We start from the raw sequence: 24066 nt of genomic DNA, 5'->3' as shown, positions 1-24066 counted from the left end.
AATCTCAGATGTTTTTTCCCTCAATGTGGCCCTAATACTCTGTAGTACATTTGCACTTTGGCCCTCACTGCATTAGACTTATTACTATATACTTAGACTATAAAACTGTGTTACCTTCATCACAATGCTCAAATGTTTTGCGGCTCCAGACAGATTTTTTTTGTCTAAAATGTCTCTTTTGACAGTAAAGGCTGCTGACCCCTGGGTTAGTATGTTGGACAGTCAGTCTGAGTTAAGTTTGAATGAGCCAGTGGCGCCATCTAGTGGTTAAATATTAAAACTCACACATACCTGGTAGGCCTACTGAAGGAGTGTCTTGCTGACTGGTTGCTTTCTCCTGCGTGTCTAACCCACCTTGTTATCAGCTGCTAACTGTGCTCACTCAACTGCTCTTCCATCACTTGGTAGACATGTCTTCAATAAGAGAAAGAGCTGCGGCGTTAAACCTGGCAGAGAAGTTGTGTGTGCGTCCTCAAGGTGAGCTAATTAATCAAACCGCATCTCAACGAGGTGCTGGAGCTTCTGCAGCACATGGAGGCCTTCATCTTGTCTCTCACTATTTTCTTTTATCCTGGACAACTACGATAAACGCACAAAAATATCCTTCCTAAAGTTGTCCCAATTCACCACTGCTGACTGTAGTTAGATAATTAGTTAGACTGGCTTCTGTTCTTCCACTAGTCTTTCCTCTTCTCTGTGCTTTGTCATCTCCATGGCCCTATTTAACCCTTTTTAGCCCTGTAAACAGCAGCAGACATCAGACATTACAATGGTTTTTAAGACAAAAGTTAAGATTTTTATTTTCATAAATAACTATTTATTATAATATAAATAAACAATTGGTCCCTGATATTGTTGTTGTGAGAAAGAGAGTTACAGGGATGAAAGGTGTATTTATTTATTTATTTTCTCAATCAAGAAAAATGAGGAAGGGCGCCCACTGGTGCTGATCAAATATTAATTTATATTCTGTTACTGTAATGCCTATTTCTCACGTCAAACGTTTTCAGAAACATCTTGTAGTGTACTGTTTAGCTGTAAAATGAGAAAGTTTGTGACACGGCCGCCATGTTGAGATCAGTTGAGGAAATACCAAGCTGTACTCCAGCCCGGCACAGGTCATCTGTAAAATATGACTCCTTTGATGTCCTCTTTGTCTTAGCTCATGGAGTGGCCAGTAAACCAGTCCAGTCTTCCTCCATGTGGAGCGGCCTCATCTCCCACCTCAGGTCTTCTGTGACGGTGAAGCGTCGACGAGTCCACCTCAAGTTTCACAGCGACTGTTTCCTCGGCTCGGAGGCTGTTGATGTTGTGACAGAATACTGTGTCAAAGTCTTTGAGGGTGTGTGAATTTTATATATTGTAGCCTTCTATATTCTCTAAATTTACATCAAAAAATTCTGTAGATTTACTATCGGATGTTTCCATTTGACCAAATCCATCTTCTCATCATGCTCTCTTTTTTTTTTATTTATGAACCAAAATACTCAACATTTCCCCTTTGTGCTTGGTTACAATTTAAGGTGCCAACGTGACGCGAGACAAAGTGGTGTGTGTGTGCCAGGCTCTGCTGGACTGTAATGTGTTTGAGGCAGTGGGTACTAACGTGTTTGGCAAAGACAAGAAGAAGCAGGATGTGTTTCAGGACAGCAAGAGTGCTCTTTACAGGTTATATACACACACACAAACCTACTCATAAAGCCACCTGTTTTTCTGGCAGTCAAAATGTCCATTCACAATAGCTGTGAAGGTGTTAACATGGTGCCTTTTTTTAAAACACAGGTTTGTAGGCGCGTGCTCTCCTTCGGTTGATGAGTTGGAAAGAGGTGTGCTTGTAAAGGGGATCCAAAGACTTTTCTGCAGTGCTCCTTCAGAGAGGTACTCGGTCTAAATCATTCAATTTTCATAGCATACATTACATACACTGATATACCAGTTTATTAGTCACATCTACATTCAAAAAAATATATATATAATGCCGTCCAATACAACACCACCACTAACTACAGCAATCCACAAAATGCTTTCTGACACGTCACCAGCATGAGCTGCCAGCTGTCTCTGTTTTGCATTCCAGGCAGGAAGAGCAGACATGTCCCACTGGGCCACATGTTCAGATGTCCACCCCTGTCAAATTTACTCAGACATCCACAAAAGCCGAACAACTGGACACTCCTGCCGCCGCCAGCCTGACAGTGGAGCCTCAGGTGGACAGTGTGAGTCCCAGCAGAGTGCAGACGGACACTGTTTTACCACAATCATGTAAGACACTGTCAGCATGTGTGTGTGTTTCATCCTGTCGTGCCACTTTTCCTCTGTTAAAGCATATATTAATTATCTTAATCTTACTCTTTTCACTGCAGACAATTTGACATAGTCCTAGTAGGAGAAGCACAGGTGTATTTGATAACATTAATGATGGTTGCATTCCACTTAGGGAGACCCTGATATTGTGCAGGCTGGCTCAGTGGAATAGCTTACAGGGGCTGCAGTCGACAAGGCTTTTTTTGCTTAAGAAGGTTCCTAACTGAGTGAAATGACCCCGAAGTATCTCAGTAGCAGCCATGATAAGAGCTGGTTGAATTCTCTAAATGCTAAGGAGATGCCTCCTTTCTTATCTCCTCTAGCATAGGATACACTGGAAGTAAAAAAACAAGAATAACGAATAAAATGAACAGCAAACATATAGCAAACTGTCAATAAATAAAAAATCAACTTAAATAAATATATGTCCGAAAAGGAGTAGGAAGAAGTACAGCCTACACATACATGGTCCTACCCCTTTTCCATAACTCAAACAATTAACTCAATATTTATCAAAATATATTCCTTTTTTTATTTCAATTCCTATCTTGGTTATGAAGTAATATTTTTCACCGGGTTGTCCATGTTTAAGATGGGTCAATTGTGTTACCACTAGGGTTGTATTTCTATTGTGATTGAATTTTAAGAGGCAGACCTGAGTTTTACCAAAGAACATGTCCTGATTTAAGCAGTGAATGAAGAGAGGGATTCTTTTTGTATCATGCTATACGTTGTTTTTTAGAAAATTCCTACATATTATACCTTTAATGCCTACAAAGAGTATTTGACCCCAAATTACTGCCACATTTCATATTTTACTACTACTAGTTATTCTCATCCTACTCTTTTCCTCATTGACATATTTAAGCTGATACAGTAGTACGACTGAAATTCACCCAGGTGTAATATACATCTTTAAATCAAAGACTAAAAACTGAGGAGATGAAAAGTTAGTTATTTTATCTTTTAAAAGGGCCTTTGTTTCCCCCGGAATAGAAAACCATACAACAGTTATTTATTTATGTATTTATTTTTGTCTTGCTCTGCTCCCCAGTGGTAGACGAGGTGTGGCAGGAACAGACTCTGCTCAGGCTGTTAAACGTGGTGGAGCTCCCCCTGCTGGAAGGGGTGCTCCAATGCAGCCAGACCTCATCCCCTCCTCCTCCATCAAACCTGCTGGCTCACAGTAACCCAGACCTGATCTACAGCAGCAACCACCTGGACAGGCAGATCCTCAAGGCCTTCAGGGACTCTCAGTACGGTTTGGCCTTGAAAAGAATTTGCTGCTTACTTAACACCTATTAGCATCTAAGGTGCATTACTAAGGCAGCTTGTGACAGATGTGATTGCATATTTAAATTGTAAAAAGTATTGGATTATCAGCTCTTTAAACTGTTGGCAGCGTCATATTTACAGTACAATGATGAGAGTGGTATCAATCTCAATCATAAATTTCCCAAATATATAGTGTGTATAACCATATATTTTCTTTATTGTCTTGTATTCCTCGTCATCCCTCAGGGAGGACGAGTGGCTCTGTGCAGCCTTGGGTTGTCTGGATTACCTCCCCGACCAGCCAGTGGTGGAGCTGAGCAGGGAGCTGCCTCACTGTTTCCCGCAAGATCAGGACATCTTTGAGAAAGTGCCAGCTGGTAGCAGTTCACAGGATGGAGGCAAGTGCTTGGATGAGTATCAGAATAGAGTGTTACAGGGCTATTAGGGCTGTCAATCGATTAAAACATTTAATCACAAATTAATCACACATTTTTTATCTTCAGATTCAAAATGTACCTTAAAGGGAGATTTGTCAAGTATTTAATACTCTTATCAACATGGGAGTGGGCAAATATGCTGCTTTATGCAAATGTATGAATATATTTATTATTGGAAATCAATTAACACAAAATAATGACAAATATTGTCCAGAAATCCTCACAGGTACTGCATTTAGCATAGAAAATATGCTCAAATCATAACATGGCAAACTGCAGCCCAACAGACAACAACAGCTGTCAGTGTGTCAGTGTGCTGACTCGACTATGACTTGCCCCAAACTGCATGTGATTATCATAAAGTGGGCATGTCTGTAAAGGGGAGACTCGTGGGTACCCATAGAACCCATTTTCATTCACACATCTTGAGGTCAGATGTCAGGGGACACCTTTGAAAATGGTCATGACAGTGGTTCCTCGCAAAAATGTAGTATAAGTTTGAAGTGTTATTTAACCTCCTTTGCAACAAGCTAGTATGACATGGTTGACACCAATGGATTCTTCAGGTTTTCTAGTTTCATACAATGCCAGTTCTTCGCACTCGCTTTAAAACTGAGCCCGCTACAACTTAAAAATTGCAAGTTGCGTTAAAGAAATTAGTGGCGTTAAAATGAGTTTGTGTTATCGCGGTTACTTTGACAGCCCTTGTTGAAAGCAACACAAATCTAAGTAATATTTCTGTATTTCTGGCTCCAGTGCAGCCTCTGAGGTCTGAGTCCTGGCCAGTCAACAGCAGTGATGAGCAGCCTCGTCTCTCCCAGAGAGGTTTGGCTCAGTGTAAGCTGCTGCTGTACGGGACCCTGGTGAAACATTACAGCCACACAGACAGACCTGCACTGCTGCCCCAGCACATGACTGACATCTACTCAGCCATCACTGGCCTGCTGGGTAAGAGCTAGGATTGTGACTCAGAAATGGTGGTTTCTCACAAGAAAAGTCAATTATTTAGATGCACAGTGTCCTGGTAAAAACACACCAGGGGGTTGTAACTAAGCCTGTTTCTCTACCAAAGTGAGTGTGTCTCTTGCCTTCCCAGTGAATGCTAAATTGGCCACGGCTCTTGAAGTTGTGCAGTTGTGTCTGAAGCTGCTGCCTCCTGGCTGCAGAGAGGAGCTACGCAAGCTGCTTACATTCATGGCTCTGGCAGCTGACCCGCAAGGGATCAAACTGGACAAAGAGGTGAGAGCTGGGGACTATCCCTCATGTGGTATAATGTATTTTAAAAAAAATCTTTAGGTAGAGAAGTAAGAGGCAGGTAAAAGAGAGGGCTTGTTTCCACAGCTGTAATTTGACTTTAAAGATGTGCTGTTGAATGTGTAGATGGAGAACAGACAGGCGGTGAAGAGGTCTTTCTCCAGGGCAATCCTCAACAGCAGGGTTCTTTCAAAGGAGAAAGAGGACCTGATGGTGGTCTTCATGCTCAGCAACATAAAGGACATTTTTAAGGTAAGAGAATGTCACAATACATCATACTTCTCCTCTCTTTGGGTCTTTAGCTCGACTCACCAAATGAGCCACGAGTTCCTTAAAGGTGAGGGTGAAAATGCACTATAGCCTTTAGCATAGGTTCTCAAACCTTTTGGGGCCAGGGACCCCTTATAGGGGAGAAAACTGTCCAAGGACTCCCTCATAATCGTAACACCGATTTAAGCATATGCTTACTACCATTTCTATTCTTATTCCATTGGAACTATTTCTATTTTAAAACTTTTCAACCACATACTTTAGTTACATTTCATAGTGATAAACAGAAAAGCATTTAAATTGAATCATGTTAACATGAGATAATCCTTTTATTAGACCCGCAGTGGGGAATTTGCAATCTTGTTGAATGTTAATACCATTTATATACCTTTTTAAACAGAAGGTAATTTTATTCAAATTGAATTTGGGCTCAACTTGACAGCAGTTGTAGTCTACAATTCAGTCTGACTTTCAGTAAGAGCTTCCACTTAAAAATAATGAACTTATTGCTGTGTGTCACAATCATATCAAGAGTCATTGGCCCAAAGCTAACGTGGGTGGGAGTAATGGACACATTAGGCTTGTATTATTGGTTTAAATGATCCCCATCTGTGGATATGCACTTTTATTGATACAGCACAATTCTATATTTTATAGCAAATTATTTTGCGGACCCCTGGGGACACGATAGAAAAAGTATGGGAATACACCCAGAGTCATTAGGATTCATCCTCTGGGGATCACAAATGTCCGTACAGAGTTTCATAACAATCCATCCAGTAGTTTAATAAAAGAACAGTCCACATTTAAGCAGCAGAGCTTGTGATGTCCTAACATTTAGTGCCTCGTATGGGTCGAGCTCTAAAAACACAGGAGCCTACATTTCCCATAATGCAAGTGAATATCATTTTTCATAGACGCTTTCTGCATGTATTTTTTTAAACTCCACGCCCGCAATATGTAACAAAGCTTACTGTTATGGATTTGTAGTCCCAAGCCTAAACTGGGGTAACCTTGTCGACATCATTATGACGTCATCAGGGTTTCTCAGACTTGACGAAGCTCCTCCACAGCCACAGAAGACATTATACAACTGTTTTCACAGGCTGAGTAATATTCCCCGTGCCTACCAGATAAAATAAAGACCAGAGCTCACACGTGTTACGTCTGATTACATTTAGGCTAATAAAAACCTGACACCTTGAACTCCTCCTCAAACTGCAAACCAGAGTCTGGCCATGACAATTTGTTATCAAAAGGTCAACCCAGGATTTGTTGACTTTAAATTATTTGTTTGAGCTTTGACATTCAGCCATGTTGTAACTCATCGTTGCGTGAACAAATTGCTCAAATTTGAGTTTCAAAATATAGTTCAGAAAAAGCTCTCAAACGTTTGTTTAAGGGCTTCAGTGAAAAGGATAAGTGGGAACTTTTTTCAAGTGCAATTTCATTGACAAACCGTTTTCTGACATTAAACCATTTGCCACCAAGACTTTATTCTCTTTGCTCCAGATTCCAGGGACTCTGCACAAAGGAGTGAGTGACAAGCTGGCCGTCCTCGTACAGGGGAAGCAGCCCGATGTGACTGGTAAATGACTTCTTTGTTCATGAGTGTTAACCCAACAGCAGTGCCAACACAAAACACTTTGATAACAGACAGATGAAAACATCATTCTGCTTTAAAGGCTTTTCATATGTTTTCAACATCGACCCCAATCTGATGACAGATTTTTTTTAAAGCAAATATTGGCTGCAACAGTTAACTGTAAGAAACTGTAGAGAAAGTATCCACTTCCAAAATTCACTTATTCTTTTAGTAAATTACATGATATACTTTTTTAATCCCTTCCTTAGCCCATGTCCTGGTTTAAAAACAAACTGCTCTTATGTGACTTGCTGAACAGCCACTGTAGTCACAAGTGACAAAATAAAATAAGTACTAAGTAAATAACATAGAGTGGAGTATTTAGCAGGTATAGAGCCAGATATTCCTCTCGGGAGTTGGTGGAGACCAAAATAGAGCTAAAAACAAAGTGAATATTGAACGTACGTGTGTCAGGTGGCCAGAAAATGAAATTGGATGCTAATGTTGCTCCATTTCTGCTGGATGTGTAAGCAGGCATTTGCCTGGTAACACATTTTCCTTATCCTATAACAATGGTGTCAATGTTGTGTTGCCCCGGAGTGGCCAAAACTCAATTTAATGCAATGTTCATGATTTAGGCCAACGGTTACCTTTTACTCCCTGTTAACACTATGTTTTTCTTTTTCTGTCCTTCAGGCTTTACATTCTGTCAGCAGGTCTCCAGCAGGACTTACACGGACTCTACAAAGAAGACCACCAACCAGGAACTGTGGGATCTACTCAGCAGCATCCAACAGGACACAAAGATGTCTGCCAAGGAGAGAAAGCGCCTACTCGGACAGTTTTACCAAGCCCACCCAGAGATATTTAACCAGTTCTTTGGTGAATCTGCTGTTAATGTGCTGTAGACAATGACACAGGCACATAGTCTACATCGCTCTGTCCTCTACAGTCAATCTCACCAGTCGCTAGTTTTTGCCTTTTTAAATTTCTGGTTAATTGTTGGTGTGTCAGACACAAGCTAACTGACTTAAAAGACATATTTGTGACTGACAATAAATCTTAGTGGAGATTGTAAAGATACCTCCAGCATATGATTGCACTTGTATGTGTGTATTTGCTTTATTATTGAACAAAATAAATAAACTGTTGATATAATTTTTAGCCGTGTTTCTCTTGAATATACATTTATATCAAAATAAATAAGATATTCCTGTGATTAAGCTTGAACGTGTGTTTTCTTTTGTGGGTTAGCGCAAAACAAATGGAGCAGAATAGAAGAGAGGTAGCCCATCATTTGTGAAAAATGGTGGAATGTCAAAAACTAAATCCATTATGTGCTACAACAGAAAGGTGGGTTGTGTGAAGTATCCAGGTTTTCTCAGTCTGGATATGAAGTGTATCTTGTGTCCTGATTTGTGTATTAATTCAATTAATTATTAAAAAAAAAAAAGATTCTTGGATATGTAATAACCCTTTGGACCATGTGGGAATATTCTCTAAGAGATATTTCTTTTTAGTAAGATCTGTGTAAAGCACATTAACCTGTTGAAGGCCCCAGGGCAAAAGTTTACTGCTGGGCCCAGATTTCTTTTTTTTTTAGCTGTAAACTACATTATATGACTGTACTGTGATGAAACACATCAATGCTGGTGTTAACATTGACAGTTCTTATCAAATTTATAGACATTTCATGTATTCAAAATGGCTCAACACGCCATCTACTGTTTTAAATCAGCCCTGCAACTTTGCAACGACAATGCTGACCATAGATCAAACACAGTTTCAGAGCAACTGAATTTATTTCAAGATTCACTTTTTCAATGCAAGTATTCAAGTTGAGCAATTAAAATAAAAATATAAACGATTCAAATTCAGTTTCTAGTGACAAATATTTCTGCCCATAGAAAAGCAGCAGGCTAAATCTTCATTTTTGCTTGATAAATGATAATATTAAGGCATAATATTTTTCTATTTTATCAATTAATCGATAAGTCAACTAATTGTTTCAGCTGTAATTGAAACTAAATAGGGATAGAAGTTGACAGGATTCAGTTGTAAAGCCCCTCCTGCCTCTGACTCACTGGGTGTTTTACTTTCGTTTCATCATGTTTGTTTTTAGTTTCGTTTTCCTTTGCTCACAGCAGCAAGTTTCGTTTCTGACTGACGGAGCTGAGTCATAAAAAGCAGCTGACGGTTCACCAGAGACACTTCACCGACATGTATTCATGGGGAGAGGACTCCCAGCAGGGCTTTAGGCTGACAGGTGGCTCAATTACCTCAACAGATGATGATGGAGGAGTTCATCATTTAAACCTCAGTTATCACATCACGGATCTGTCAGTAGCTCACAGCCTGATCGCCTTCGTCAAAACTAATGGAGACGTGTTCATCATCCGCACAACTGAGAGCAAAGATGGGAGAAGAGTCAGAGGAAAACAGAGTGAGCATCAGTTTATGTTTCTACCTGTGTTTAATGATGACAGACTGACAGTAGAAGCAGCTGCTGCATCACATTGTTTGACTCCTGCTGTGTTTCTTTCAGAGTTTGTGAAGTGTAAAGAGAAGATAGAGGCTGTGAGTTGTAGTGATGATGTGGTCACACTGCTGTCTGACAGAGGAAAAGTCCTCTGTGTGGACACAACTCACAGTAACATTCCAAGGTAAGGAGACACTAAGCTGTTTATCAATGTCCTGAATGTGCAACACAATGTGTAAAATGGTGCATATAGTTAGTCAGCTCTGATATATACTGTATTTGCTTCTACAGTTACCATATACCAAGTACTTCCTTTATTATTATACTGTATATTATTTTCAAATACACTATTATTTTTATTTTTATTTTATTATAATTTTTTGTCTTCTTAACTTACTGTTTTCTTAATGGAGCTTCCCAGCAAAAAGTATTTCACACGATTGTACTTGTATAACCGGTGTGACAATAAACAGCTTGAATCTTCTTGAATCTTGATGACTAAGTGTTTGAGCTCTGTTCTTTTGTGTTTCCGGTGCTCTCAGGCCTCTGGAAGCTTTGTGTAACATACCGGTATCTCAGGTTGCTTGTGGGAGCCAGCATTCAGTTGCCCTGACCAAAGGTACAGTAAAGTGTAAACTGCTACTAATGTACATGTTGAAAGCTAGAGTCATGGCCACTCTTCCTTAGGTCTAGACACAAACACAGAAAATGCTAGAATAATGCTATGAGAGTTATAGGCAATAAACTGAAATCAATCCATTTTACCTGCATACATACTACCAGTGCTGTAGTGAAGACTGTTGTGTTGACTGGATGGAAAAATACACCTCAGCCAGTGTTGACACAGGATAGTAAAAGTTGACTCAAAGTCCAACAGTGGCTGAGATAAAGGCCAAGTATAATATAATAGAAATAATAATAGAGCTGTCAATCGATTAAAATATTGTGATTGACTGCCCATAGTTAATTGTGATTAATCAAATTAATGGTAAATTTTTTATTTGTTCAAAATGTATCTTAAAATGGAGATTTGTCCCTTATTTAATACTGTTATCAACATGGGAGTGGGCAAATGTGCTGCTTTATGCAAATGTATGTGGATAATAATTTGCCTTATGCAAATGTATGTATATATTTATTATTGGAAATCAATTAACACAAAACAATGACAAATATTGTCCAGAAACCCTCACAGGTACTGCATTTAGCATAAATATATGCTCAAATCATAACATGGCAAACTCAAGCCCAACAGGCAACAACAGCTGTCTTGTAGATGTCTGTAAAGGGGAGACTCATGGGTATTTTCATTCACATATCTGGAGGTCAGAGGTCAAGGGACCCCTTTTAAAATGGCCATGCCAGATTTTCCTCGCCAAAATTTTGCATATGTTTGGAGTGTTTGATTAGCCTCCCTCCCGACAAGCTGGTTGGTACCAATGGATTCTTTAGGTTTAACTGATCCTAAAAATCTCAAGTTGTGTTAATGAAATTAGTAGCGTTAAAACGAATTTGCGTTAATACGTTAACTTTGACAGCCCTTAATAATAATAATAATAATTATAAAATCTGTTTAGCAATTAAAACAGCTGGGATTACAATGTGGTTTGCAAAAGGCAAACATGTGAGGAAAGTCCTGGGGATTTGTCCACAGATGGTCAGGTGTATACGTGGGGCCAGGACTCCAGGGGCCAGCTGGGTCTGGGGAAGAGGAAGCCCGGCGCCAATTCACCCCAACACCTCCGATCTCTGTCAGGGATCCCCCTGGTCCAGATCGCTGCAGGGGGAGAGCAGAGCTTCGCCCTCTCTGTCTCTGGAGGTGTGTTCGGCTGGGGCAGAAACCACTGTGGACAGCTCGGCCTGGGAGACACAACAGGTAAACAAAAAGTAGTCATTATATCTTACACGTATTAAAATACATACTGTTTCTGTTACATGTAAAGCTGAATGTTAATTTATTTTCTATAGACAGACATACACCAACTCCTCTTCATTACCTGAACATGAAGAAAACCATTCACATTTCCTGTGGAAAGGACCACACTGCCATTTTGACAAAGGTTAGACAACGAACGCAGTCTAACACTCTGATGTTATATCCTACCACACTTATCACTGGTCTCAAAATGTATAAGAGCAAACAGTTCTACAAATGACACTGAAATGATGGAATCTGGTAATTTGACTTCTGAGCTCATTCCACCTGTACAGTATCTATCTGCTGTGGCGGTCTAACTTTACTCACTGATGAAAGAAAATATGCATTTAGGAATTCAAAGCACTGACAGACAAACATTATGGAGGACAGAACCTGCCAAAATCAAAAATAAATAAATGACTCGATAACTTACTAACTAGCTAACTAACTAACTTACTAAATACGTCTTTAAATGTAGCAACATATTAATATCAAAAATAAATGTAGCCATTATTTAATTGATAAAATGTGACATAAATTGATATTTCTGTTTTAATTTGCTTCTTTATTTATTTATCTTTGTATTAATTCCCTTATGTATTCCCTTGTATTCCTTATATCTTCTGTTTAATTTCCCCTTTTATTTAAATTTAAATTTTAATGTTCAATTTATGTCACATTTTATCAATTCATTGATGGCTACATTTATTTTTTATATTATTTTCGCTACAATTAATGACCTAATTTATTTATTGAGTCATTTATTTATTTATTTTTGAATTTGGCAGGTTCTGTCCTTCATAAAATTCAACGGGGACGGTTGGATTATCCAGAGCAATTCTGTGTCAGTAAAAAAATGTAAAATCATACTATTCGACTGTTATTTATTGTACACCGGCATTAAGAATTATTTGGGAGCAGAGGCGAGATTAAAAAATGTTATTGATAGATGCATTTTGAGAGAAAAAAAATTTTTATATGGTTGCTTCCTCAGGATGGTGCAGTGTTTACATTTGGCTCTGGTCAATATGGACAGCTTGGGCACAACTCATTCAGCGATGATCTACGACCTCGGCTTGTTGCAGAGCTCTGGGGGGCAAAGGTCACCAAGATTGCATGTGGACGGTACAGTACATTACATTATTATACAGTATATACATTATACACTTTAAAGGACCCGTATTGTAGAAAGTGAGATTTCCGTGTCTTTTTTTTTTACTATGAAGCAGGTCTAGGTGCTATATAAAACGCTCAGTGCACGGAGAAATACAAACAGCCCGTATTCATAAACTGTGTTTTTAAACGAGTCAGGACTTCCATAAGGTTGTGATGTCACCAGTGCCGCTGAACTCTGTGTAGTTGACAAACCCAGTGAGTTGCAGTGGTGCCAAAGAGTATAGAAACAAAGTGGTGAAACTCCGGTGCTTTTTTGACAACAGCCGTTAGATGGTGCTGCGGTAGTGCTGCTGGCATTTTGGACTGAAAACGCCAATGAGTCTATGGCCATGGATGAATAAAGAGACGTCTGTAAATCAGAGGATCATTTTTTTTTAAGTAAATCAACTTACCAGTATGAACACTTAAATATCCTACATTTAAATCATTATGTCTTAAAAGTTGTAAAATTCACTGATAGCTGAATCCAGAGTTATTTTCCTCAACATAATGAACGTGCATCAGACCCACGGGACTGCACCGCCCTGCACGCTCATATGACATATCTGGTTCTGCCAGCTTCCTGCTACTTGTATCCGGCTATAATAATGGATATATTGGCTGTAATTCATCACTTTTATTATCTTATAATACACCATGGGCTGTATGCTGTAAACCTGTACCGTGGTGGATGTATTAATGTCTCTGTTCTCAAACAACTGGCTATCAGCCAGTAGCTAGTAGTGCTAGTAGTATGACATAAATAGAATTTAATGTAGTTGTAGGCTATTTACAAAATTTTTTTTAAAAATGAGCATACGTCTCCAATTTAGTTCATCGGCAATGCAGTTCCAGCATCTTTTGATTTCTTTTTTGAATTGTGACTGTTTTTGCTTACAAATGCCACAAATAAATATAATTTTTTAATCAGTTTGCCAGACCTCTTTGAACACTTCAAATTCACAGAGAACAATTAAAGAGAACAGCAGTCAAATTGTGTGAAGCTCTGTGACAATATTATTGAATATCAGGCTTTATATCTTAACATTTTTTAAATAAGTTTAGGATACAGGAAAGGTTTGTGACTGCTTCTTCCTGTTTGAAATTCAACATTTGACTACAACTTTCAGATACTGGCTCATAATCTCAGGTTGTTGCATTTCTGTGCATTTCACATTTAGATCATGCCCCACAACAATAGAGAGATTATTACACTACTACACTATTATTATACTGCAAAACTGATGAAAAAGCATCTTGTTGACATTAAATATTGTTTGTGCTATATTGTTTTTTCAATCAGACATCACACATTAGTGTTGACAGACTCCAAGAGGGTCTACTCCTTTGGGTGCGGAGAGCAGGGGCAGCTGGGACACGGAGAGGAAAGTCATCCGTCGGTGCCGCTACCTGTCCAACTGACACAGGGTAGCTATATTTCTAAAGTAACTGAACCTGTTTCATTTATATGGGTTATCCCCGCCCCTACACATTAGATACGCACCCTTTCATAACTCACAAACCGTTTGTTGTAGAGTCTTGTGGGAGGTGTCATTTCACTCAACAGAGTTTTGGTTTCATTGTGCCTGGCCGAGTCCATCGGCGTTTTGCCAGTACCCTGACGTGCGGAATGGTGCAAGGGCCCATTCATCGCTGCTTGCAGCTTTAATTTTTTATTATCTTTCCAGACACCACGGATGTTCCTATAATTAGAAACATCTACGCAGGAGGAAACTGTTCGTTTGCAACGTGCACGTCTGTTCAGGTACCAACACATATACATACAGTACAGATCATAATTGTGGAAGGTGTAATAATAACTTTAACCCAATTATTTATTCATGTAAAGTCATTTTTTCATTTTTCAACATTAACACTTTATAATAACCATCATTTATAAATGGTAAATTGATAGTTAATTAGACTTAGTTAATAGTTATTTTACTGTTAACAAACAATGATAAGATGATTAATAATGTTAACTAATTATTAATAATGCTACAATAATAATTGCACAATTTATTTTATGTACTATATAAGTATTTATCAGTGATTAAGATATTACTTGTAAAAGAAATTGTTTGCAAAACAAAACATGAACATGACATAGATAGATATTTGTAACACTTTGTTAATGGTCAATAACTGATTTGTAAACCATCTATAAATATTATTTGGATGTCTAGTATAAAGTTGCAACTGATAATTATAATTCCTTGTTAAATGGTTAATAAATACTTTCTAAAGATGGATTTTTAGATGGATAGTTAATAGTTTATCAATGGTTAATAATTGGTTTCTGGTCCATCTATCTATGTAATGTTAATAGATCTTTTACAAATGATTTCTTAAAGGTTTACAAATTATTTGGTAATCTCTAACAAATAAATAATATAGTATATAAAACGTTTTAATGTTTTTAACAATAAACTGTCAATAAATAGTTTACTAATATAATCAGAATGTAATTGTTATCGTCTCTTATCATCTATGATATAATATAGAATTTATAAACTAATTATTTCACATTACACAAACTAATGGTAAAATAAAATAAATTACATCATTAATAATTAGTAAACGTTATTATAATTTCATTGTTTGTTAACTGTAAAATAACTATTAACTTAGTTTAATTAACTATCAATTTACTTAACTCTTTCTTGTTTCTTTCACAGGAAGTTCATGAGGACTCAAACACTGAGAGTGTCAGCAATGTAACACAGGACTCTATTGTTGATATGATTGACAAATTGGTCTCTAAATGTGCTTCAAAACCATTGAAAAAGATCAAACAGTAAGTATAATGCAGTAGCAGTTATTATATATAATTTTTTTTATGACCAAACCTATTAACACTGTACAACCATATGAAACCCTCACAGGGAAATCCACAGGACGTTTTCCTCTGCCTCCCGTATGAATCAAATCTTCCTTGACCAAAGGTAAACACCATCTGTGCTTGATGATCTTCACTTCTTCGCATCTGGTGAATTACATTAAAATTTACATTCACTTTTTGTCTTCATAGGAAAGATAAACATTTCCAGACCTCGCCAAAGTACTCCGGCTTGAACTTGTCAGTTGCGCAACTTGCTTTTGAGAAACTGGCAGAAAAGAATGATGTCTTGGCAGAGGTATGAAACAAAATGTTACACTATATATTTGGTATCTGATCAGTAATTAACAGGGAAGAGTTTGAAGTTTACTTTCAAAACCTTTTAGTAATAATCAGTTATTACGTAATATGTACTCAACAGGTTGAGGCTACTGTCCTGCACATGCTTCCCTCTCTTGATGAGAGGCCAGTGGGAGTGGAGGGGCTGAGGATCTTCCTGCTTCTCAATGAGCTCCTGCATGTGATCCAGAGACGCCAACTGCAACCGAGCACAAAGCTCGCTGAGGCGGTCGCTGCTGCTGTGCAAAGACTTTCTGCTGAAAGCCTCCAGGTCATAGGTACTGTGAGAGATAACTGTTTGAATGATTGATTCATTTAACTTCTATCATAGGATCATGTGATGGTGTGCTCATCAGACAAGAAACTAGGGGTGGAAATGGAGGGAAATAGTGGGTTTTTGCAATTTTTCTGAATTGTTACTGTGCTCTGAATGAATTAGTGTATAATCACCTGAAACTATGAACCGTGTTTTCGTTAGCTTAGAATGAGCCCTTCATATCTACCAAAGAGTATATAAATTGGCAATCTGCAACCACACCACTAGATGCTTCCTAATCCTACACACTGTACCTTTAAGGCATTCATTAAAAGCATTTTTAGTTGATCAATTTATTGATTGATTATCATTTAAGACTAGTAAAGTCTGATAATTATCAATAATGATTCTGGTGGCACAATCCAGACATATCTGGGACATCTGCTCAATTGTTAAATGCTCACTGACATTAATGTCTGCACATCTCCATGTTGTCTTCTTCAGCGGACTGGTGGTCCTCACTGCCGTCCTCCATCATGGTTAAACATGTGAAGGCGTGGAAGCGGGCCCTCTCAGTGATCCTGTCCTCTGAGCCTGATCCTCACAACTCTGGAGTCAGAAACCTGCTACTAGTCCTCCAGCATATGTACAACGTTAGTATCAGTTGTCTTGTTATTTTTCCTATGAATTTTAAACCAAACCAGATGTAATCTTACTCACCTTTTCTACAAAGAATGTTTTCTATTTCCTAACAATCTTCCACCTAATTAACTCTACCTAAATATATCGTCTTTAAAGGCCAATAACAGGCTTGCAGGACGTCAGAGAATCCCAGAAAAAACGTTTGGTTTGGAGGTTAGCCAAAGGATTCTTCAAGAGGATCTGCAGATTTGGCGTTCAATGGAAAACATCAAGGTAACAAACTATTAACAAAATACTAGTTTCTCCTTCTCTCCTTGTTAGTCACTTAAAAACAATCGGTGGTAATCAAGGCTATATTTTTGTGAGTAAATGACTGATATGCTCTTTTTTCAGGACATGGATAATCAGCCACTCCTCCTTTTTAACTTCCCATTTGTGATGGATCTGAAATCAAAGAAAATGGCTTTTGACATCTATGCCGTAAACACTCAGGTAACTTGAGCCTGGAACTTATGGGAACCAAACCATTGAAATAATATTGCCAGGGTCGTCAGGAAATCGCCAATAAATCAACATTCATAGTTATTGCACTTCATGTATAGTTTGTTAGAAAGTGGGTGTCCTATCACATTGACAAAGTGGCAAAGATTTTAAACTGACAACCTATTTATGTTAGCAGTCTCATTTTAAAGCTGCATTAGGGGCCGGTCACATGACGCGTTTTTTTACGCATGGAAGGTGCACTCAAAAGCGAGAGGGACTCCGTCGCAGTGCTCAAATGTTCCCAAGCACCTATTATTCCAACGCGTTCTCATCCCAACTAGGGTTGTCGATCGATTAGAATATTTAATCGCGATTAATCGCAAATTAATCACACATTTTTTATGTGTTCAAAACATACCTTAAAGGGAGATTTGTCAAGTATTTAATACTCTTATCAACATGGGAGTGGGCAAATATGCTTGATTTATGCAAATATATGTATATATTTATTATTGGAAATCATTTAACAACACAAACAACAGGCAACAACAGCTGTCAGTGTGCTGACTTGACTATGACTTGCCCAAAAGTGCATGTGATTATCATAAAGTGAAATACTAAATACTAATTCAATCAAAAATACTACTAATAATAGCAGTAATAATAATAGAAATAAGGCTGATAATAATGCTCTGTCTGCTGAATGTGTAAATAGGTAACTTTATGGTGATAAGTCCCTGTTGTTTTTACAGCTTGTTGCACTGCCCCCAAGTAGTCAAAAATAATTATGAAGCTTTAATAATAATTAAAAAAATGTTGAATTGTATTGTAGAAAGAATACCAGGGTGAGATGGATGGGCCTTTTGGATGGTTTCTCGAGTCAAGTCCTTTTTTTGAACTGAAGCTGAAGCGAGCGTCACTTTTGGAAGGCACCTTCAAACAGCTGGCTGCTGTTCGTCAGTGCGCCTTCAAGAAACCACTTGTGGTAAATATTTAGTTTTGACCTGATGGTTGAAACATAGTCAAATGTTTTTGTACTTATATTTGTATCCTATCTTATAATTATTTTCTTACTCTCACCTAAGCGTCCAACTAACAGGAAGAATTGTAACTTTTTGTCTCTCAGGTCTATTTCGATGAGGACCCAAAGGTCACAGATGTCTACAAAAAAGACCTTTTTTACCACTTGTTTCATGAAATGGTGTCAACCAAATTTGGGATGTTCATGTTCAACGACTCCGAAACGCTGGCATGGTTCCCCTCCACAGTAAGACTCTAAATCCTCATACAGAAACCATTGACCATTAAGTGATAGACTCAGGTAATGGAGTTCCTGCTAATGATGATAAGCAACAATGGAGCAATATACAGTCAACATACATTTTCATTGTTTCTACTTTTATTAATACAGGCAACAGAGGAGAACAAGGCAGACTTCTTCCTGTTTGGGTTTCTGTGTGGACTGGCCTTGTACAACGAGAGCATCATACACTTACCCTTCCCACTGGCTCTGTTTAAGAAGCTGCTCGGTGTGGAGCCGACAATGGAGGATATGATGGAATTCAGCCCAGGTGTTGGAAAGTCAGTATTCATCTAAAATTAATAATAGAAATTTGTCATTTTAAATTGATGCCTGAATATTAGGGCTGCACGATTTCAAAATAAAGACCTAATTGTAATTATTGTGACTGCGATATGATTTGCGATATTAGAGGGAATGATGATTTTTACATCATTATTCTAATTTTCATTGAAAAACATATTAAAATGGTTATGGTGTGTGATTATTGCAGCACCACAATATGTAATTTAAAATGGTATTTTGACAAACATTTCATCTTTAACAAATATTGCGATTTTAACAAAATACTGCGATTTGAAAATTGCAGTAGACCATATTGCGATTTCGATAACATTTCATCAATTGTGAAACCCTACTGAGTATTGTAAATTCTGTTTATTTTGCTATTTTTAAGGAGTCTGCAGTATGTCATGGACTATGAAGATGATGACCTAGAAGACCTGGAAATGGATTTTTTGGTTGGTGTTTTACTCTAAAGGATAGCCAGTAATGTGCCGGATTTAGGGCTGTCAATTAAAATATTAAATCGCAATTAATCGCATGATTGTCCATAGTTAATAGCAATTAATAGCATGTTGTATCTGCTTAAATCCCTTAAAGGGAGATTTGTCAAGTATTTAATACTCTTATCAACATGGGAGTGGGCAAATATGCTGCTATATGCAAATGTATGTATATATTTATTATTGGAAATCAATTATCAACACAAAACAATGACAAATATTGTCCAGAAACCCTCACAGGTACTGCATTTAGCATAAAAAAATATGCTCAAATCATAACATGTCAAACTGCAGCCCAACAGGCAACAACAGCTGTCAGTGTGTCAGTGTGCTGACTTGACTATGACTTGCCCCAAACTGCATGTGATTATCATAAAGTGGGCATGTCTGTTAAGAACCCATTTTCGTTCACATATCTGGAGGTCAGAGGTCAAGGAACCCCTTTGAAAATGGCCATGCCAGTTTGGAGCGTTATTTAGCCGTCTTAGCAACAAGCTAGTATGACATGGTTGTGTAATTTCATATAATGCCAGTATCTCCACTCTAGCGTTAAAACTGAGCCTGCTTGCGTTATTATTGCGTTATTATCATGTTATTATCGCGATAACTTTGACAGCCCTAGTCTCGTTTATCTTTCTTACAGTATTCCAAAGGTTTTGCAGTAATACCACTAACCTCCTCTCTTTCATAATCGATCAACAGATTAACTGGGATCGGGCAGACGTTGACCTTGACCCCCAAAATCCTGGAAAAACAGTGACGGGTCAAAATAAGTAAGACTTTAAAAATATTTAAATCTAAGTTGTCGTATGTGAGCTGCACCCGGATCAGCTCTGTCTCAGAGAAATGTTTGTTGAATTTAAACTTTAATCTTCTAAATAGGAAGGAGTTTGTGGATGCCTACGTGAGTCATGCCTTCAACACATCAGTGGAGGGTGTGTTTCAGGAGTTCAAGCGAGGCTTCTTCCAGGTGTGTGACCAGGATTTGGTGAAGCTGTTTCGGCCAGCGGAGCTGCAGGGAGTGCTGGTGGGCCAAGACGTCTATGACTGGGCAAAGCTGAAACAGGTACAGTCCCAAACACAAGCTCCTCTGGTTTTCACTGTAACTGAGTCACCACATCTTCACATGCTTGATATTACTATGACATTTATCTTTTTTTTATTACTTAAATTAGAACGCAGTGATGGAACTTCGTGTCGGCTACCCCACCATACAGATGTTTTGGGAGGTTTTTGATGAACTCACTGAAGACCAGAGGAAAGATTTTCTTTGTAAGTATTTAACCTAATGTTAACAGCGTTTCATTGTGGAAGCCTTTAACCGAACATGTAATATATGAGCCTTTGAAAAAGATTTTTCACAAACAACATTATGGTTAATTGTAGTGGAGGGGAAAAGACCAACAGGAAGACGCATTTCATGTTGTAGGTATATCTGGGGCCCTGGGGCAGTTTCCCACTTTACCCAAGGAGTATAGAAGCAAAGAGACAAAACTCCCCTGCTTTTTTGACAACAGCAGCTAGATGGCGCTGCGGTAGCGCTGCCGCCATTTTGGACTGAAAACGCAAATGAGTCCATTGCCATGGATGTATAAAGAGATGTCTGTAAATCAGGTGATTTGAGGTAAATCAACTTCCCAGCATGAACACTTAAATAGCCCTCATTTAAATCGTTATGTCCTAAAAGTTGTAAAATTCACTGATAGCTGAATTCAGAGTTATATTCTTCGGCATAATGAACGTGCATCAGACCCACAGGACTGTACCGCCCTGCACGCTCATATGACATATCTGGTTCTGCCAGCTTCCTGCTAGCTGTATGCAGCTGTAATAATGGATATACTGGCTGTAATTCATCACTTTTATTATCTTATAATACACCCACTAGTAGTGCTAGTAAAACGTAAATTTAATGTAGTTGAAGGCTATTTACAGTACTAACACACAGGGCAAACTCACAGGGCACAACCTCTTTTACATCCATGGTCTGTGGTCTATTGGACATTGATTTAGGAGGTCCTTGACATGAAAAAGTTTGAGGTTGCTCTCAAAATCTGTGTGCTGGATTTTTATAACTTCCATTTATGTCCATCGCTCACTTTACGCTCCTCTGGGAAGCGGCCGGGCAAAAAGTTTAATAAATAAATAAGTAAATAGTTAAAATAGTATGCATATTAACAATATTTGTATAGTTCAACACAGGCCATTTCGGTAGAGACTTTAAATATTATACTTTGTAGGCGGACGTTTTACTGGCGTCCGGTAGTTTCTTTCAGTCCAAAATGGAGGAGGCGTAGCTTTGCTGCTTGGCGCTGATGTTGCAATGGAACGAACAATTGACTTTCACTTCTTATCAATATATCTATGGCTTTACCTGCACACCTTTACTTTCCCTCTCACCACAAAAAAATGCTTATTACTTTAATAATGAAGGTTGGCATTTGGTGTTGTGTGCTTCCGAACTGTCCATTATGGCAGTAATTCTTAGGGAGACTGCAGGAAGTACAGATGTAAATAATAATAACGATATTAATGATGGTTCCGTTCCCAGCGTCCCAGTAAGCCAGCGTGGACAGAAACAGGGCACAGGAACCTCAACACCATGCAGCCATTATTAACATCATTAGTTGATGTTTAAATTAATAAACAAAGGAACTGGTATAGCTGCTATGGCTAAGTAGATGATGCTGATGCACAAACAAAAAGTAACTTGAAGATCCTTACTTTCCCTCCACCGGTGTTCTTCAGGGTTCCTGACTGGTTTTAGGAGGGTTCCTATTCTTGGCATGGACCAGGTCAAGATGGAGGTTCGACTGACACAACTCCAGAGCGGACAGAGCTACGATCAGCACTTCCCCGAGGCTCTGACATGTCACTCTATTCTGTACCTGCCCTTATACTCCTCCAAGGAGATCATGCGAGACAGGCTGACGGAGGCCCTGATAACAGAGAGAGGATTCTCCATGTGATGGTGGATCCACAGCTGCTGGACAACGAGCGTGTACTGTATCAGTGCTGAGAAAGGTTTTTACTTTAGGATCAGCTTTCCTGCGCTGCTTCAGGATTAAAACTAAATCACTGTACTGAATGCACATGACTTGACATTGTAAGTGTACTTTAAAACGGGTGACGAAAGAGCAGCATTTGCAGACATTCCTTCCCAGCAGCTCTATGGTGTAGCAGCATAACAAAAGGCACTTTGAAATTATATGTGATTTTTTATTTTTATTAATATGTTATGTTGCATTATCTCAGGAACGCCTTGAGGTAATTTCTTAGAATTTGGCAGAAACGTCCACTTGGACTCAAGGATGAACTGATTTTTGGTGGTCAAAGGTCAAGGTCACTGTAACCTCACAAAACACGTTTTTGGCCATAACTCAAGAATTCCAACCCGGTCTCATTGGAAGGTGTATTAATACCACGGCATTACACGGACATTACATTTTAGCCTTTTCGCGTGTCCTTTGTTCACCATGCAAACGTCCGCAGAAAACCACTTAGTTAGGGTAAGGGAAAACGTCATGGTTGGGCTTAAAATAAGTATGTGAACTAAGTAAAACATGTACGGAAATAACTTGTCACTAACAAACAAATGTCACTAACGTAACTTATAAAATAAAACGCCAGTTAACAACGGTCTGGAACATGGATCTCCTGGTTAATAGTCTAGTGTTTGTTGGGCCCATCAACCTTGTGTTTTGTTCTTGTTGTTCTGTTTCCTTTGGTCTGAAAAGTGTGTGAGTGTGTGTGCATGTGTGAGAGAGAGAGAGAAACTAAAACACTGTTGAACCTGAGTGTGTGGGGGATGCAGATAGATATTGAAAGAAAGAAAGAAAGAAAGAGACCACTAGATGGCCCCATTATTCTGCAGGTTTTCTGGTTAGATGAGACAAAGAGCAACTAGGATGAGCTCATCCAGCAGACCAGTGCAGACTTTTCTATATAACAAGCCTTAAAACCTGCAGTAGATGTAACAACAAAAAGACTTTCAAGCCAGCCAGTTCAAGAGTGTGAATATCAGTGTGAGGTGATGTTACATGTGACATCAAATCAAATAAATGGACTTGGAAACAGGCTAATAGCAGACAGAAAAAAAACTTACATTTAGGCTACATGATGAGGTCACCAATATACCTAAATAGTAGGCTTATTATAGAAATTATTCAACATGAATAAATATTTAGAAATAAAGAACAGAATATCATTTTTGAGCGTGGGTGGGATACTTTGAGCCAGGGTGAGGATTGGAGTTAAACTAAATTAATAAATAATTAATTTGTCGATAAAGGTGAACTAAAGGGATGTAAATATGTCCCTTTTTTTGTCTGTATAATAGAATAGATAATTGTGTAAGCGAATGTGTCTAAGTGGATATGTATATGAATGCGCGTGTAGATATAGAGATATGTATGTACTGTATGTATATATATATATACATGAGGTTGGTTGAATGTATATGAATATGAATGTATATGAATATGAACTTCTCTTGACACTGCACTACTACAACGGGTAGTACTTTTCTTTTTCTTATGTTTCCGTTTTTTTGTTTATATATGTTGTTGCTGCTGTCTGTATGTCCCTTTACAAGTATGTGTATTTATTCCTTTAACCTTCAATAATAAATAGTAGGCTTATTTCCTATAGTCTATTTGACACGCTCTGGCCCCCTAGAGATAGTAAAGGAATGCTATGTGAATTGTTCTCAGGACATTCCAATGTCTAAGAACAAATAGGGGTAT

The 24066-nt window shown here is 38.4% G+C and overlaps 3 protein-coding genes across 4 annotated transcripts in view; 2 read left to right on the top strand and 1 right to left on the bottom strand.

Moving 5' to 3' along the window:
• Window positions 1-429, bottom strand: part of ccdc73 (coiled-coil domain containing 73) — a 28547-nt gene extending 28118 nt beyond the window's left edge. Inside the window, exon 1 of the mRNA XM_074632159.1 lies at window positions 292-429. The gene's annotated coding sequence lies outside the window, so the exon portion shown is untranslated. The remainder of the gene's footprint in view (window positions 1-291) is intronic.
• LOC141765892 (DEP domain-containing protein 7-like) lies at window positions 279-8281 on the top strand. Of its 2 annotated transcripts, none has more exons than XM_074632163.1 (12): window positions 279-477; window positions 1163-1342; window positions 1524-1668; window positions 1783-1878; window positions 2078-2262; window positions 3359-3560; window positions 3826-3977; window positions 4773-4964; window positions 5089-5255; window positions 5397-5522; window positions 7053-7128; window positions 7822-8281. In XM_074632163.1, the coding sequence occupies exons 1-12, from the start codon at window positions 411-413 to the stop codon at window positions 8031-8033; spliced, it is 1800 nt and encodes a 599-aa protein (XP_074488264.1). In that variant the 5' UTR covers window positions 279-410; the 3' UTR covers window positions 8034-8281. The 2 variants fall into 2 exon arrangements, with proteins under 2 accessions (XP_074488264.1, XP_074488265.1); XM_074632164.1 differs by having other exon boundaries at window positions 281-477; window positions 5113-5255.
• Window positions 8282-9245: 964 nt separating this feature from the next.
• Window positions 9246-22970, top strand: LOC141765884 (putative E3 ubiquitin-protein ligase HERC3). The gene is made up of 23 exons (XM_074632146.1): window positions 9246-9568; window positions 9671-9788; window positions 10147-10223; window positions 11259-11480; window positions 11573-11664; window positions 12517-12647; window positions 13981-14105; window positions 14366-14442; window positions 15356-15474; window positions 15563-15622; window positions 15709-15814; window positions 15938-16133; window positions 16616-16764; window positions 16910-17026; window positions 17147-17245; window positions 18069-18221; window positions 18363-18503; window positions 18648-18817; window positions 19213-19276; window positions 20024-20094; window positions 20204-20387; window positions 20497-20593; window positions 22070-22970. The coding sequence occupies exons 1-23, from the start codon at window positions 9346-9348 to the stop codon at window positions 22288-22290; spliced, it is 3012 nt and encodes a 1003-aa protein (XP_074488247.1). The 5' UTR covers window positions 9246-9345; the 3' UTR covers window positions 22291-22970.
• The last annotated feature ends 1096 nt before the right edge of the window (window positions 22971-24066 follow it).

Source organism: Sebastes fasciatus, chromosome 4 (assembly GCF_043250625.1).
Source record: "Sebastes fasciatus isolate fSebFas1 chromosome 4, fSebFas1.pri, whole genome shotgun sequence".
NCBI classification, from domain to species: Eukaryota; Metazoa; Chordata; class Actinopteri; order Perciformes; family Sebastidae; genus Sebastes; species Sebastes fasciatus.
This window is presented reverse-complemented; position numbering and strand designations above follow the sequence as displayed.

Excerpts from the sequence above, each read along its gene's own strand:
- LOC141765892 (XM_074632163.1), top strand. The coding sequence starts at position 411 with ATGTCTTCAATAAGAGAAAGAGCTGCGGCGTTAAACCTGGCAGAGAAG. Across the intron at positions 1,879-2,077 it reads TGCAGTGCTCCTTCAGAGAG|GCAGGAAGAGCAGACATGTC; the intron begins GTACTCGGTCTA and ends TTTGCATTCCAG. Across the intron at positions 2,263-3,358 it reads CACTGTTTTACCACAATCAT|TGGTAGACGAGGTGTGGCAG; the intron begins GTAAGACACTGT and ends TCTGCTCCCCAG.
- LOC141765884 (XM_074632146.1), top strand. The coding sequence starts at position 9,346 with ATGTATTCATGGGGAGAGGACTCCCAGCAGGGCTTTAGGCTGACAGGT. Across the intron at positions 14,443-15,355 it reads CAACGTGCACGTCTGTTCAG|GAAGTTCATGAGGACTCAAA; the intron begins GTACCAACACAT and ends TTTCTTTCACAG. Across the intron at positions 15,815-15,937 it reads AGAATGATGTCTTGGCAGAG|GTTGAGGCTACTGTCCTGCA; the intron begins GTATGAAACAAA and ends TGTACTCAACAG.